Below are 17,121 nucleotides of genomic sequence, written 5' to 3' on the forward strand. Positions count from 1 at the left end.
CGAATCTTATCCTAAAGGATAATGTAGTATGAATCATATATGATCGAAGTATTTTTGCTCTTACTGAAAGCCTGAGAGACTGGGATCTGGGATCTGCGATGAGCCAATAATTAAGTAATAGTAAGAAATCATAGCACGTATGACAAGATTCCCGCTATGTACCTAAAAGAAGATTCTAGATCATGGTTAATCAAGCAAATGCATCTTCTAGTGCATGCTAAATAATTCTATTACATAGTACTAAATTTATTTATTTTATGAGTTGTGCTTTAGTACACCCCCATTGGAAAGTTCACAATTTTTGAGAAAGAATATGGTTTAGATTAAAACTTACCCCACACTTAAAAAGGTACTAGTATGGACAATTTGTGTGTTAAAAAAATTAGAGACCAACCAACAGGAAATCATCTCAAGAATTATCAATGGAGAAAAAGTCGATATCTAGCAAGACGATTGGTTACCTTGGAATAGTTGCAGGCACTCTTTGGGAAGGTGAAAGGAAACTAAAATTCACAAAGTGGACGATATATCTTCTATTGGCGGGCAATAAATGGTGGAATGGGAACTTCTGTACTATTTGGCATGCTTTGTAGCCAATATGTACTGTTTGGTTGCAACTGTTTGGCATGCCAATGACTCCTTATCAACTCTACTTCATTTTTTTAGTCAAAGTTGACCAACTCATAGGCACACAAAACCTTGACCAATATTTTGGCTAGCCAAATATTTGATGGGGCAACTATAGACTCAAACCAAACAAACCCTATGTTTCTAATTACTATTCACTTACCACGCCATCACTCCGCTGGTCAATCAATTTAACTAGATTTGTCCACGTCGTCTTTGCCATTTTCTCTTTTACTATTGCTGCCATTCTACAAACGAAATATCAAGTCACGGCATGCAATACGAAATCGAGGCAAATAATATGTTGCGCATTTTTACCTGTTGAGAGGGCCAACAACTTCGTCGCTGAGCCTCAACGCATCGCGCAATAGTTAAGCATATGAGAGCTGAAAGTGTCCAAAGCATTGGTTGAGAAAAATGAGCTTTTTGCGAGGAAAATGGAACTCCTTTGATCATTGAGAGATTCAAATAGATTAAAATGATTTACTTCCCGCAAAATCATCCAGTGAGATCCAGCTATCCCAAAGCACGACACCACCTAATGTCAGCTCGAGGGTGTCGGCATGGATGGCCTCTACCACTGTAACGCCCAAAGAGAAACTCTATCGCGATCTCGTGATGAATTTGAGATCACGGCAGAATCCCGTTTTGGATCGCATGGCAAGGCGGCATACAAATACATACAACCAAAGAATAGACAAAATACGAGATCAAGGCATGCACTTGCCCTAGAATAGTATAAATAAGACAATCATCATACAATCTCCATAACATATAGATAGAGTCCAGCTATAGACAAGATAAACAAGAAAACACCACCCTGCTACTATCCCTGGATACTCCGACTAGGGCCTCTATTGATCATCCAGAAACGAAACGTAGAAACGCCCACGATCCTCGTCAAACTCCCACTGGAGCTCAGTGGCATCTCATGTGTCTGTCTCAATGGTACCTGCAACTGTGTTTGAAGTATACTGTGAGCCACGGGGACTCGGCAATCTTATTACCCATGGTGTCAAGACTATCAAAGCTTAAATAGGTATGGCATGGTTAAGTGGTGAAGTTGCGGCAAGAACTAAGCATATGTGTGGTGGCTAACTTACGAATACAAGAATAAGATGAGAAACTACGCAAACGATTGCAAACTAGTAGTGATGAAGAAGTGATCCTGAACTACTTACGTTCAAACATAACCCTACCATGTTCTCTTCTCGAACTTTGTCGAAAAGAGACAATCATGCTTACACACACAGTTGGTGTATTTTAATGAGTTTAGTGTCAAGTTCACTACAACCGGATATTAAAAACTCCCATCTGCCACATAACCGCGGGCACGGCTCTCGAAAGTTTAAACCCTGCAGGGGTGTCCCAACTTAGCCCATGATAAGCTCTCATGATCCGCGGAGACAATCCTCCATCTTGGGACACCCCGATCAAGCTCGGGATCCCGGTGCACAAGACATTTTGACAATGGTAAAACAAAACTAGCAAGACCTCCCGACATGCCGACACCCTGATAGTAGCCGTGCATATCTCGTCTCAGGCCACAATCGGATGAGCGAAGCTTACAGTCATTGAGACCCAAGTTGCCAAGGGGGCGCCGCAAGGTGCTCTGTTTTGGACCAACACTCATGAGGAGCACTGGCCCGGGTTGTTGATTAAGAATCCTCAGGTTAATTACTCCCTATGTAAATTTTAGTTGTTATTAGGCAAATGGTAAAACCAAAGTTGGGTCTTGCCGGAAGAGTTTTATTCAAAGCGAACTGTCAAGGGGGTCCCATAAACCCCGACCGCATTAGGAACGCAAAATTTAAGGAACATTACACCGATATGACGGAAACTAAGGTGGCAAGAGTGGAACAAAACACTGAGCAAAAGGCCAAGACTTCCACCCTTTACCAAGTATATAGATGCATTAATTAAATAAGAGATATTGTGATATCCCAAGATATTCATGTCCCAACATGGAATAACCTGCAACTAGCAACGCTGTAAGAGGGGCTGAGCAAGCGGTAACATAGCCAAACAACGGTTTGCTAGGAATGTGGGTTAGAGGCTTTTCATGGCAACTTAGGAGGCTTGATAAACAAGTGGTAGGTAGTGCGACATAGCGATAGCAATGAACAACTAGCAAGCCAATATAGTAGTGATATCGAGGGTAATGGTCATCTTGCCTGGATTGTCCTCAGCGGTATCAATAACTTGCTCCTTGTGAACGTACTCGACAGGGTCCTCGGACTCGAACTCGTCTCCCGGAACTACCCACAAGAAATCACAAGCATACAATAAACAAACAAGGCATGGCAAGAACATAAACTACATGCAACTCTAACATGAATGCATATGAAGATCGTTATACACGGACCTACGGTTCTACCGGAATGAGGGATACGTCAACGAGAAGGAAACAGTGGAGACAAGATGGATATGGGCGGAATCTTGGTAACCCAAGCATGCCACTGGAAAGATTGGAAGATTTCGGTTGAAATCGATATAAAGATCATTGAAAACCGATGCACGGAGCACACATGGTGAGCAAAACAATATGCAATGCAAAACTGATAATAATAGCAACATGGCACTTTAGATGCAACATTTAATTATGTTGCAGAACTTAAACATAGAAAAAATGACATGGCATGATAGTGCATAACATCTACTACAAAACATGCTTACTGAACTATTTCTAAAACTCACTAGATCATCAAAACAGCATGGCAAAAGGGCAAATGATAACAGTTTTACAGACATTAAAAATATTGGACATGGTAGAAAACAGATCTGGATTGCAATGTTTAGGGCTAGTAAACAATATGCTACAGGAACATATTATGGCAATCAAGAACATGGCATTCATGTACTGAATGCACTTAATAAAACTTCGTTCATGATCATGCTCCAAAGATCTACAGATATGATGACAACATCAATGCAAAATGGCAAGTTATGTTGACAGATTCAGACTTAGCAAAAACAAGCATGTCATGGCAGAAACAGATTTGAGTAGGCATGTTTGCAAGCTTGTTGCACTTACTACAATGCATTTCATGGCATGGAACAAAGTCTAGCAGTAAGATGGCATGTTTGTACTCCAATTCATGTCATGATATAGCTCATATAAAATCACACAAATTCACACAAAAAATGATGAAATGGCATAAGCTGTAAAAATAACATATTCCAAAACTTGCTCAAATGATGAAATGGATGCCACCATTGGATTAGTTGGATCCTTCTAGCCCAAAATGATATATAATATGTATATGCTATTGTAGGTAAAATGCACGCAAAACAAATAACAAGTTCACTGCCAAATTTAGAAACCTCAGCATATGCCAAATCTAGCATATTCCGCAAATTGTATAAAACAGGAAAGGGAAAAAACAAAACAGGAAAGGAGGGAAATTCACACAAAAATGATAAAAATGGCATATGCTGTAGAAATAACATGTTCCAAAACTTGCTCAAATGATGAAATGGATGCCACCATTGGATTAGTTGGATACTTCTAGCCCAAATTGATATATAATATGTATATGTTGATGTAGGTAAAATGCACGCAAAACAAATAACAAGTTCACTTCCAAAATTGGAAACCTTGGCATATGCCAAATCTGGCATATTCCTCAAATTGTATAAAACAAAAAAGAGAAAAAACAAGAACATGGCATCCATGTACTTATTGCACTTAACAAAACTTCCTTAATGATCATGCTCCAAAGATGTGCAGATATGATGATAGCATCAATGCAAAATATATGGCAAGTTATGTTGACAGATTCAGACTTACACCTTGTTTGGATGTAGATATTCGGGCGTGGAATTCGCATTTGGCATTTTCATGCCCCGAATGCCACCGTTTGGGTGGTCGAGATATTCACGCATGGAATTCAGTCACAATATCGAACTGGTTTTCGCAAGACTGTCGCGTCCCTCCGCCAATTCGCAGCATACTCGCTCGGTTTTCGGCGACATTCGGCTAGCGCTCTCCCCCATGGCTTGCTTACTGCTTGGCAGACGAGACACACGACTAAAGACGATAATCCCAGGCAGAGCTCCACGGCGGCGCAGGTCAGCCGTCCCCCGCCTCGCTGGCTGGCCAGCTTTACTCCTCTCCATGTTGGTCCGCCACGCCTCATCCTCCCCCCGCCGCCACTTCAACTCCGGCCATCCCTTGCATCCCTCTCCCGGCGCCCTCTCCCATTCCAGCTTGGTGCGGGAGCTCCTGTTGCCCGACCTGTGCACCGTGGTTAGTTGTGCTGCCTCGTCATACTTGCACCGCTCGAGCCCCCGTTCGCCAACCACGACGGGTAGCTCGACGACGTGCACCAGTACGTCGCCACCAGGATCGACCTGCGGCGGCTCTGCCATAGCGGAGGCGAACAAGAAAGCATGGACAGAGGCAACTCCATGACCGACATCTTCGAGGGCAGGGTCTAGTTCATGTCTGTTGCTTAGGTGGGAAGACACATGCGATATGGTGCCCAATAGCTGCTCGACGGAATGACAGACTATTCGGCTCGGCGTGTTGCGACAGTCCTGGCATGGGAGTGCGGCTACTTGGTGCGGATGACAAGCAGGAGAGGATCATTTGGTATGGTGGACGAGCATGCTGAATGTGTGGCCGATGGCAGCGTCCAGCATGCCCAGGACGCCGCAAGCTGGTCCATGAACTGCAGGCATATGTCGCGTCCCCAGCCTTGTAGTCCATTAGCGCACCAGCGCTAGTACTATGCAACACCTGACAAGCACCGCTACCCTCCATTTGCACAGCAACATTAATCCTTGACAGTACCAAGTAGGCAACTACAGAAGTGCAAAAGTATATGCAACTAATGCGTGTTTATATGTGTGTGCTGTATAGTTAATGATAAATTATGATTGTTATGAAACTGAGAAATTCCATGCTTTGTCCATCCAAACATGAATTGGCATTGTTACTCACTTAAGATTTCAAGTGCCAAATACATAAACATCCAAACACTAGAATTGGCATTGAAGCTCAATATCAATGTCTTGGATATTTGGCATTGGAGTCAATTCAATGCCAAGGCTTTGAATATCTACATCCAAACAAAGCATTAGCAAAAATAAGCATGTCATGGCAGAAACAAATTTGAGTAGGCATGTTTGCAAGCTTGTTTCACTCACTACAATGCATTTCATGCATGAAACAAAATTTAGCAGTAAGATGGCATGTTTGTGCTCCAATTCATGTCATGATATAGCTCATATGAAAATCACACAAATTTACACAAAAATGATAAAATGACATATGTTGTAAAAATAACATGTTCCAAAACAAGATGACATATGTTGTAAAAATAACACCTCCCAACTATTAAACCCTACATGTGGCTTTGGCAGAGCAGATGTACTATGAAAATTAAGGTTTTTGGCTGGATCCTATTTTTTGACAGGCTCAACACAAAGGACATGCTGGTCCGCAGGCACTGGAGGTCCCCTACGACTGATAATCTATGTGTCATCTGTGATGCCTTTGTTTGGGAGGACAGGGCTCATCTTTTCTTTGGTTGTAATTTCAGTGCCAAGGTTTGGAACTACCTGCAGATCGATTGGTCACATGGTTCTACTATTCAGCAAAGTATATCTCAAGCAAGGCAGAGATTTGGGCATCCTTTCTTCTTTGAAGTTATGCTCACAGCTGCTTGGAATATATGGATTCTGAGAAATGGGAGAACTTTCAGGGGAGTACAGGCTACTTTTGCTGCCTGGAGGGGCAGTTTTGTACATGACATTCTTCTCCTGTCACATAGGTTTAAGGATAGCTCTACGTCTAGGCTTGTAGATTGGGTTAACTCCCTCATGTAATTATAAGTTCTTCTTAACCTTTAGTTTAGGGTTGTAATCTCTTTCTTTTTTATGTACAGTTTGTTTCTTTGAGACTGCAATAAAGGGCTATGGGTTTTTACCCTACAGTAAATACTCAAAAAAAAACTTGCTCAAATGATGAAATGGATGCTGCCATTGGATTAGTTGGATTCTTCTAGCCCAAAATGATATATAATATGTATATGTTGTTGTAGGTAAAATGTACGCAAAACAAATAACAAGTTCACTGCCAAAATTGGAAACCTCGGCATATGCCAAATCTGTCATATTCCACAAATGGTATAAAACAGAAAAGAAAAGAAAAATAAAACAGGAAATGAGGGAAATTCACACAAAAATGATAAAATGGCATACGCTGTAAAAATGACATGTTCCAAAACTTGCTCAAATGATGAAATGGATGCCACCATTGGATTAGTTGGATTCTTCTAGCCCAAACTGATATATAATATGTATATGTTGCTGTAGGTAAAATGCACGCAAAACAAATAACAAGTTCACTACCACAATTGGAAACCTCGACATATGCCAAATCTGGCATATTCTGCAAAAGGTATAAAACAAAAAAGAGAAAAAAAGAACATGGCATTCATGTACTGAATGCACTTAACAAAACTTTCTTAATGATCATGCTCCAAAGATCTACAGATATGATGATAGCATCAATGCAAAATGGCAAGTTATGTTGACAGATTCAGACTTCGCAAGAATAAGCATGTCATGGCAGAAACAGATTTGAGTAGGCATGTTTGCAAGCTTGTTTCACTCACTACAATGCATTTCATGGCATGAAACAAAATTTAGCAGTAAGATGGCATGTTTGTGCTCCAATTCATGTCATGATATAGCTCATATGAAAATCACACAAATTCACACAAAAATGATAAAATGGCATATGGTGTAAAAATAACATGTTCCGGAACTTGCTCAAATGATGAAATGGATGCCACCATTGGATTAGTTGGATTCTTCTATCCCAAAATGATATATAATATGTATAAAGTTAAAAACACCGGGAGTCCTACAACTTGCTCACAATGTGATGTTTTAGTCCTAGAACTTGCAAATTGACCTTACCCAGTCCCAATACTTGCATGAAATGTGCACATTTGGTCCTAACCAATCACAGAACGACAAGTGGACACCTGGACCCCAAGTCGGTCAGCGCGCGGAATTTTGCAAAGAGGCCCCTGCCTTTCGTCTGAATCAACCCGCACTACAGGTTACTTCTATGGTAAGTTTCTTTTCAATATAGTTCCTGCCTTTCTACGTGCGACCCACCACTCATGACATCTACTACTAGTAGTAATTAGCAAGGCTTGGTTAATACAGTTCTATCCAATATTTTAATACTCAACTACGCGTGCCGGGCTGAGACACATGGTTACAATCACAGTAACCCCACTGATCTATCTTTTTTTGCGGGGACCCACTGATCTGTCACGCACACTGATACACTACAACAGGAACTACTAACCTTTGACCTTAAATTTTATTATGAAACAGAAATTATATGCCATAAAAATTATATTGATTGATTCATATTTAAACTAGTTTTCGATGATATTATTTTTATTACATGTAAATTATATCTTGCTAGCTAAATCCGTAATCAAATATTGACCCAAAATATGAGAGGGTGCTAATAAACCGAGATAGAGTTAATGGTAAATAATTATCATTAGACATGAATACACTTTTGTTCAAGCTCGAATATCTCCCAGCGCGACCCCAAATCCCACCCTCTCCCTACAATGGGCCAAAAGAGGCCTAACTTGAGCATCATAAGTACCAGGTCTTCACAAGATGATATTTTGCATTTGACTTAATTAGCTACAAAATTGTCGCCCTTTTAAAAATAAAAGTACCACATAGTCAGGATTTCAAAATACGTATGCATGAAAAAAATAGAAACAGACATGTCTATATGATAAAATTTGCCACAAACATATACTTTTTTCATATATTTATATCTCTCTAACACAATTTTTTAGCTATGCTCTAAAATAAATAAACTACCACAAAAATTGCCATGTCTAGATGATAAATATTGCCACAAAACATGTAAAACTCATTTCATATATTTATATATATCTAACACCAAATACTAGCTCCCATGTTACAAAAAAGTACAAGTACTGCATATCTATGGTTTCACGTACGTAGTTAACACATGTAAGTTGTCATGCTCTAAATAACAAAATTGTTATGCGTTAATTGATGAATTCACCATACTAGAAATAATAAACCCACCACGCATACATGATTGCAAAATTTTAGGGATAACATATAAAAGTGGATGTGATTCTAAATTCAAAATGTAGCACATGTATAGGAACTTCATACGTATGGATACACACCAAAAAAACATTTGTATTGTTTTGCCATGGCGACATAATTTAAGCTGACATGGCATCAAAATTTAAGTTTTCATGGTGTACACAATAAATTTGCCATGGTCAAATAGAAAAACATAACTACACACGAAAAATTGTCATTGTACAATACAAAGGTGAACATGGTTACACACACACAGGTGAATAGTAATTTTCACAAAAATAATAGAATATTATAAAAAAATCGAAAATTGTGATGTATCAAACCTAGTCGACTATTCTACTCATGTGTGAAGTTAAGTAAAGTATTAAATCCCATGGTATTGTTGGTGAAGAAAATACAATTGGGACAATACTATTCATCAACAGTGTCTTTTTGGGGTAAATAAAACAGTGTTTTTTATATAGTTTCGATTTTCTCTTTTTGCCTAGATTACCACCGTTGTGATTTATTGGTGAAACTTCATACGCGAGTATACCGGTTGACTATGCATATTAAAAAAAAATGTTTTTTTGTTTTTTCTTGTTTTTTTCTTCTGAACTTACAATTCAATAAGGGGCACGTATGGAACCATGTTCACAAAATCCGCATCTTGGCAAACATTCATTTATAATACATATGTGAAGTATCGATGGCAAAATTTCATTTTGAAAACATATACAAAGTAATAAACAGTTGCCATCGAAATATTAATTTTTGAAACATATGCCTCTAATAATAGTTGCCATGGAAAAATTCGCTTCAAGACCTAACATCTTGTAACATATACCCCCTTTGTCCGGAAATACTTGTCGGAGAAATAGATGTACATAGACATATTTCAATTCTAGACACATCCACTTTTATCCATTTCTTTGACAAGTATTTTCGGACGGAGGGGGTAATTGTCATGGCAAAACTCATTTTCAAAAGATATGCATTGTGATGAAAGTTCCCATGGCAAAGAACCATTTTCAGAAAACCTATGTGATATAATAACAAAAAATGTTTGAAACATTCGATCGTATCATTCTCGAGAGATTTGATGATCGACGATGAAGTTGTGCGAGGAACAAGAAAATGATATTCTTGGCTCACCCAAGGCAAGCGACTGGGCATGCCATATTTGTGCCTAACAAATTGTGAGCCTCTTCTTTGCAGGGACGGATCTGCCTGCTGCTCCTCGCTAGCTGTCAATCTGAAGCGCATTCAGGGAAACATTATTTAATTAGTTCGTATGCAAACAAAAAAAAGATATACGAGATACTCAAGCTACTCACTCTGATCGTTGCATGCTGCTCCTCGGTAGCTATCCCGTCACGTTAAACAATAGATGATTCCAATTTTATGCTTGTGCTACTGTTCTACAACTACAATCAATACAGCGTGCTGGCGCAACTTGATTCAAATAAAAGGTAGGGGCCTCTTTGCAAAATGTCACGCGCTGACCGGCTCGGGGCCAGGCGTCCACTTGTCATTCTGTGATTGGTCAGGACCAAATTTGCACATTTGATGCAAGTTCTAGGACTGGGTAGGGTCAATTTACAAGTTCTAGGACCAGACCATCACATTGTGAGCAAGTTGTAGGACTCCCCGTGCTTTTAACTCATATGTATATGTTGTTGTAGGTAAAATGCATGCAAAACAAATAACAAGTTCACTGCCAAAATTGGAAACCTCGGGATATGCCAAATCTGGCATATTCCGCAAATGGTATAAAACAGAAAAAAAAACAGGAAAGGAGGGAAATTCACACAAAAATGATAAAATGGCATATGCTGTAAAAATAACATGTTCCAAAACTTGCTCAAATGATGAAATGGATGCCACCATTGGATTAGTTGGATTCTTCTAGCCCAAAATGATATATAATATGTATATGTTGATGTAGGTAAAATGTACACAAAACAAATAACAAGTTCATTGCCAAAATTGGAAACCTCGGTATACGCCAAACTGGCATATTCCGCAAATGGTATAAAACAGAAAAGAGAAAAAAAAATAGGAAAGGAGGGAGCTGGGATCGAACCCAGAACCTCCTGTTAGCGTGAGGGAGTGGGAGAACACTGGGAAAATATCTGGTGCACTGGAGCTTGTGGTGCTACCGGTGCACCGATCTCACATTGTGATTTTAAAATGTTCAAAATTCTGGAAAAAGTTAGCACACTCACACAACATCAATGTAGGTTGTCGTAAAATTTAAAGTCAAAATTTAAAACATTACATGAAAAACAAAAATGACAAATTCAACACTAAATAGTATATAACATAACTTGGGCTTTAGATTCGGCCCATTATCACACTGATGTCAAATTTGTCATTTTTGTATCTCAAAAAATATTTCAAATTTTTATAAGAAACTTTGTGACATCATACATTGATATTGTGTTAGCATGCTAGATTTTTTTTTAGATTTTTTAACTATTTCATGGCATCCGGTGCACGGGTAGCACCACAAGTGCGGGTGCACCGGATACATTCCCGGAGAACACTGGGCTACGCGCTCGTATTTGACATAAAGAAGACCAGACACCTTATCGACTAGCCCGAGGCCTGGGCTAGTATCTTCTACGCATGCAGAGAAGAAAACAACGACGATGCCAGGGAGCGAGGCGGCCGTGTCCGGCGAGGTGGTGTGCTAGCAGGGGTGCAGCGCGTGCATGTGGAGCTGCTGCGAGAGTGCGTGTGTGGGGTTTCAACTCGAGCACAAGCTCATGGCGAGCTTGGCTTGGTTCCGATGGTGCAGAGGCCTAGCGAGCGACCTCTAAAGCTGGCGAGGCGACGCGATGCGAGCGGGCTACGAGCGTGCACACGGGCAAGTGCGGCAAGGAGAACGCAGCTATGTGGGAACCGGAGCGCGGGGACACACATACGCACTGCAGCAAGTACACACAATAAAACTACACACTACGCCGGAGCACCGGGAGAACAGCAAAGACACGGATCACGCGAGTCACACGGGGTCCTACATGACATGTGAAGAAAGTGAGAGGTAGGTGCATTACCCAGATCACCCTAGGACACGATGAGGTCGATGGAGACGCGCTGTAGGCGACGGGAGGGAGCTCTGAACCTGGCAGAGCTTTGGGTCCGATAAGTAGATGCAGCAGAGGAAGAAGACGGGGTCGGGGAGGTCGATCCAGGGGCCGTGGCGTCGCGTGTGTCATGGTAGGAGACATAGAGGTACTCGGAGAACCCTCCCACGGCGGCAGGAGAGGTCGGACGCGGTCGGAGAGGCTACCCCGAGCTTGAGCTCGAGCTCGGCCGGGGCATGGTGACAGGGCGACTGCGAGCATGTGTGCCCCTTACCTGATCAGGCGGCGGGAAAGGTAGAAGGTGGAATGGCGAGGCTAGGGTTAGGGTAGCGTGGATGACATGCTTTATAGGGCTAGGGAGGCTCCTCCGGCCGTCAAATCGCACCGGGCATCGATGTGGCTTGCTCGGATGTGTGCCGTACATGAGGTTGAAGGTGCCCCTATACGTGGCATGGTTGGGTTGCGCTGCAAGGCTGCTGCTGGGTCGGCTCGGGGAAGGAGGCCCAAGTGGTGATGTGGTGGTTGGGGCCTGCACTGCTACTGGGTTTCTACTGCTGCTGCTTCTGCCCTTTTCCATTTCTTCAAATAGAAACAACAAGAACAAAATGCACAGTGGTAAAGGAGATGAGTGAGGGAGAAATAAATATACTAGTAGACTCCTGGAATTATACACCATTTGATAAAATTACTTCGGGCATTTTTAGAGGTAGAAAAATAATAGAAGTTTGAAGTCATTTTTGAACCCAACCAAAATAACTCCAAAAAGGATGAAAATTGAAAGAGAGGGTGTAGGCATGGTCTAATATTTGTAGGGAAAATATGAACATTAATGGAGAAGGGAAAAATGTGGCACTTGCAAAAGAAAGGAAGTAGAAGGAAAGGAGAAGGTGATGATGCATGGGTCACACATGGAGCAAGCAATAAAAAGATGAATAACACAATGCACATGATGAGAAGATGAAATGCATAATGACAAAAGCAAAATGCAATATGGAAAGTGGTGAGCATGGCAATGCAATAAAGTAAAAACAACACATAAAAACAAGATGAGGCTAGAATGATGTGTATGATCGAAAGTATGTCTAGAGGGGGGTGATTAGACTACTTGACCAAATAAAAATCTAGCCTTTTCCCAATTTTAAGTCTTGGCAGATTTTAGCAACTTAGGACAAGTCAAGCAATCAACCTACACATGCAAGTCTAAGAGTATAGCAGTGGAATGTAAAACATTTGCATATGAAGGTAAAGGGAGGAGTTTGGAGGGAGCAAACGCAATGTAGACATGGAGATTTTTGGCGTGGTTCCGATAGGTGGTGCTATCGTACATCCACGTTGATGGAAATTTCAACCCACGAAGGGTAACGGCTGTGCGGGTCCATGGAGGGATCCACCCACAAAGGGTCCATGAAGAAGCAACCTTGTCTATCCCACCATGGCCATCGCCCATGAAGGACTTGCCTCACTAGGGTAGATCTTTACTAAGTAGGCGATCTCCTTGCCCGTACAAACTCCTTGGTTCAACTCCACAATCTTGACGGAGGCTCCCAAGTGACACCTAACCAATCTAGGAGACACCACTCTCCAAAAGGTAATAGATGGTGTGTTGATGATGAACTCCTTGCTCTTGTGCTTCAAATGATATACTCCCCAACACTCAACTCTCTCACAGATTTGGATTTGATGGAAAGATGATTTGAGTGGAAAACAACTTGGGGAAGGCTGGAGATCAAGATTCATATGGTTGGAATGGAATATCTTGGTCTCAACACATGAGTAGGTGGTTCTCTCTCAGAAAATGTATGCTGGAAGTGTAGGCACATTCTGATAGCTCTCTCCACTAATGAAGAGTGGGTGGAGGGGTATGTATAGCCTCCTCACAAAATCTAACCGTTACACACAGTTTACCAAACTCGGTGGGACCGAATCAGAAAACTCGGTCAGATCGATTCAATTCAAAATGTGAAAGTTAGGCTTTTCGGTGGGACCGACATGTCAACTCGGTGGGACCGATTCCATTAGGGTTAAGGCATAACGTAATCTCAGCGAGACCGATTACACAAAGTCGGTAGGACCGACTTTGGTAATAAGCTAACCAGAGAGTTGGTCAGGCAAACTCGGTGGGACCAATCGCTCATCTCGGTTGGACCAAAACATTACGAAGGGAAACAGAGAGTTTGCAATCCCATCTTGGTGAGACCAAGATCCCTATCAGTGAGACCGAAATGACTATGGTTTTTGGCAGTGGCTATGTTAAGTGAACTCGGTGGCGTCGGATAGAACATTTCGGTGGTGCCAAGTTTGACTTTTGGTTTGGGACATATGTGTATATGAGAAAGTGGTTGAGGGTTTTTGGAGCATATCACTAAGCATTTTGAGCAAGTAAGCCATTAAGCAACACCTCATCCCCTTTTAATAGTCTTGGCTTTTCCTATGGACTCAATGTGATCTTGGATCACTAAAATGAAAATGCAGAGTCTTGAGCTTGAGCCAATGTGTGTCCTTCACATTTTGAGGGGGTCCACATTCCTAATCCATGCCATGCCAATCATTGAACTTTCTGAAATGATCATCTTGAAATACTATTAGTTCAATGAGCTATATGTTGTTAGTAATTACCAAAACCACCCAGGGATAGTTGCACTTTCAATCTCCCCCTTTTTGGTAATTGATGACAACATATAGATCAAAGCTTCGACAATGATAATAAGATTTAAATACATCGTCGCTTTGAGAAGTATGTGATAAGCAAGAGCTCCCCCTAAATTTGTGCATTATTTAAAATTTGCTTTTGAATGCGAATGCACAATCAATTACGATCATGGGTTACTCTTCCATGTCACATACATCTTGGTGGAGCGCTCAAAATAATAGGAATTAAAACATGCACTCATCGCCAAGCAAAGTGAATGATCATATAGGGATATGAAAGATAATATCATCCAAGCAAACATTAAAATATGATATGATCAAATACATGATCATATAAGTATCTCACACACAGACATAAAAAGTATCAACTGAGCACACACAAAAATTCAACCAAATAGCAAGAGAGACAAAGAAGCAAAACACACTCTCTCTCGAAGCCTATGATCTATACATTTCTCCCCCTTTGACAACAAGTTACCAAAAAGTTTGAAAATGCATAGTGCTATGCGTCTCTTAGGCTTGGTCTTTGGGAGGTGGTGTAGAGAGAACTCCAAAGACGAAGGCATCAGTAGATGTTGTTGGAGTTGGTGGAGTAGTTGCTGGAGGTGGCACTGAAGCTGTGGTTGCTGGTGCAGATGAAGTAGCTTTTGTACCTAGCACTGGCACTGCAGCTGACCTCTGACCTCTTGGCACTCGCTGAAAAGCATCCGTACTTGCCTTCCCTTTCTTCTCCTCTACTTCCTCCTGGAGATGCTCGACTGCTGTCTGTATGTCACTCATTTTCAGATCAAGATCATACAACTTGGTCTCAACGATCCTCTCCAAGCTCTCCTGATTCTGAGTCAGGGTGGCCAAGCCCTTCTTAATCCTCAAAGTTGCCTGAATCAGATAAGCTAGCTGATCTTGTTTTCTCTTTAAGAACACCAGAGATGCCTCCTCAACACTTAGCATCCTTGCAGCCTTTTATGCCTTTTCCTTTGCTCTCTTCTCTTGTGCTTGCACTGATGAAAGGATCGAGATGGACCTAGAGGGGGGGGGTGAATAGGTACAATTACAAATTTTAATTATTACTTAGCAATTTTAGGCAATAATGCGGAATATGAAGATGAGCCTAACAATTGCAAGTGTAGTACCAAGTCCTAAGCAGGATAAACAAGTATCACAAGTATGTAAGTAAGCAAGCACAATATGATACAAGTAAGTGCAAAGAGACAAGTAACCACAAGTAGAGAGTTAGGTTTAGGAATAACCGCAACTCCGGGAGACAAGGATGTATGCCGATGTTCACTTCCTTGGAGGGAAGCTACATCACCGTTAGAGAGGTGGATGTTACCACGAAGGCACACCAACGCCACGAAGGCTCACCCTATTCTCCCTTTGAGACAACACCACGAAGGCATTTCTCAACCACTAGTGGTAGACCTTGGGGTGGTCTCCAAACCCTCACAAACTTTTCGGGGGTAATCACAAGGGTCGATTCTTCTCTGTAAGGCTCCTACCGCCTAGGAGTCTCCAACCTCCAAGAGTAACAAGAACGATGGGGAAAAGCTCAAGACTTGCTCAAATCACGAATTCCTTTGGTGCAAAGAAGGGGAAGGAGTGGATCTATCACTTGATTGAAGAAATTCTCTCAAATGTTCCCAAATCACTTAGGGATCTAGGATTTGGTGTAGAGGATTGAGAGAGAGAGAGTGTGTGCCAGCCTGGTTTTTGCCCTCTCTTATTTGCTTGGTTTTCATTTCAATTTTTTTGAAACTTGGAGTTCTTGAATCTTTTCATATGGACTTAAACACTTGGGCATCCTTGGCTTTCACCCAAGTGCTCCACTTCTCTCCTAAACCATCATTTCCCTTCTGATCCATCCCAAAATAATCTTTGGAATATTTTTCTTAAATGAAAAATATTCATTTTCTCTCAGAAACCCAAAGCTAGATCAGTTTGCTTCAAAGAAACCCTAATTTTTATGGCTCAGAAAAATCTGAGATAATTCACAAATATTCTGTGAACCCTAGGGCACCTCCCAGAGCAAAAATATTTCATCACTTTTTGGAATATTTCCGCTACAGAAAACATTTTCTGTTCTGGACAGAAATGGTGGTTTCTACAGCAACTACCATTTTACTTGCTCCATTTGACCTGAACTTTCCTGTGCATCTTTACCTTAGTAACTCATGACTAGCCTCCAAAGCACAACTTCAAACTCCCAGCCGTTTGACCACAATAACTGTTCAAAGTTACTGATCAGAAACTTACCTGGCTTGTAAAAACCTATCTACTTCACCTGGATCCAAACCAAAACGTGGTAACACTCAAAACTACCAGGAACAACATGCCAGACATGAAGTTTATGCTTAGATCGGCCTGATGTCATAGTTCACGCGGTGACCACGTTCGTCCAGGGGCGTTGGCATGCGTGAGCGCTCTGTTCGCGCGTGCTCGCTTTCCTCGCCTGCCCGAGCGTGCCAAACCGCGCCACCATCTTCGTCTCTAAGCCCTTAACCTCCCTCTGGCGCTCACCGACACCGGAGCTCGCCGCAGCGAGCACGGGCAAGGTCCGGCCAGCCCAACAGTGCAGAGCGAACTGTGCTCGTCGCCATCCTCTTGATCCTGTGCTCGTCTCCGCCCGCCCACAGTTGCCGCG

The 17,121-nt window shown here is 41.7% G+C and overlaps 1 protein-coding gene across 1 annotated transcript in view; it reads right to left on the reverse strand.

The window, feature by feature from the left end:
- Positions 1–818: 818 nt before the first annotated feature.
- The window catches only part of LOC147976665 (serine carboxypeptidase-like 51), a 146,213-nt gene continuing 129,910 nt past the window's right edge, over positions 819–17,121 (reverse strand). The window contains 3 exon segments of the mRNA XM_087520938.1: positions 819–875; positions 946–1,013; positions 1,115–1,199. Coding sequence (XP_087377064.1) covers positions 819–875; positions 946–1,013; positions 1,115–1,199 — 210 coding nt within the window.

This window comes from Triticum urartu, chromosome 4A (genome assembly GCF_056163025.1).
Source record: "Triticum urartu cultivar PI428250 chromosome 4A, HENAU_Tu73, whole genome shotgun sequence".
NCBI lineage: Eukaryota > Viridiplantae > Streptophyta > Magnoliopsida > Poales > Poaceae > Triticum > Triticum urartu.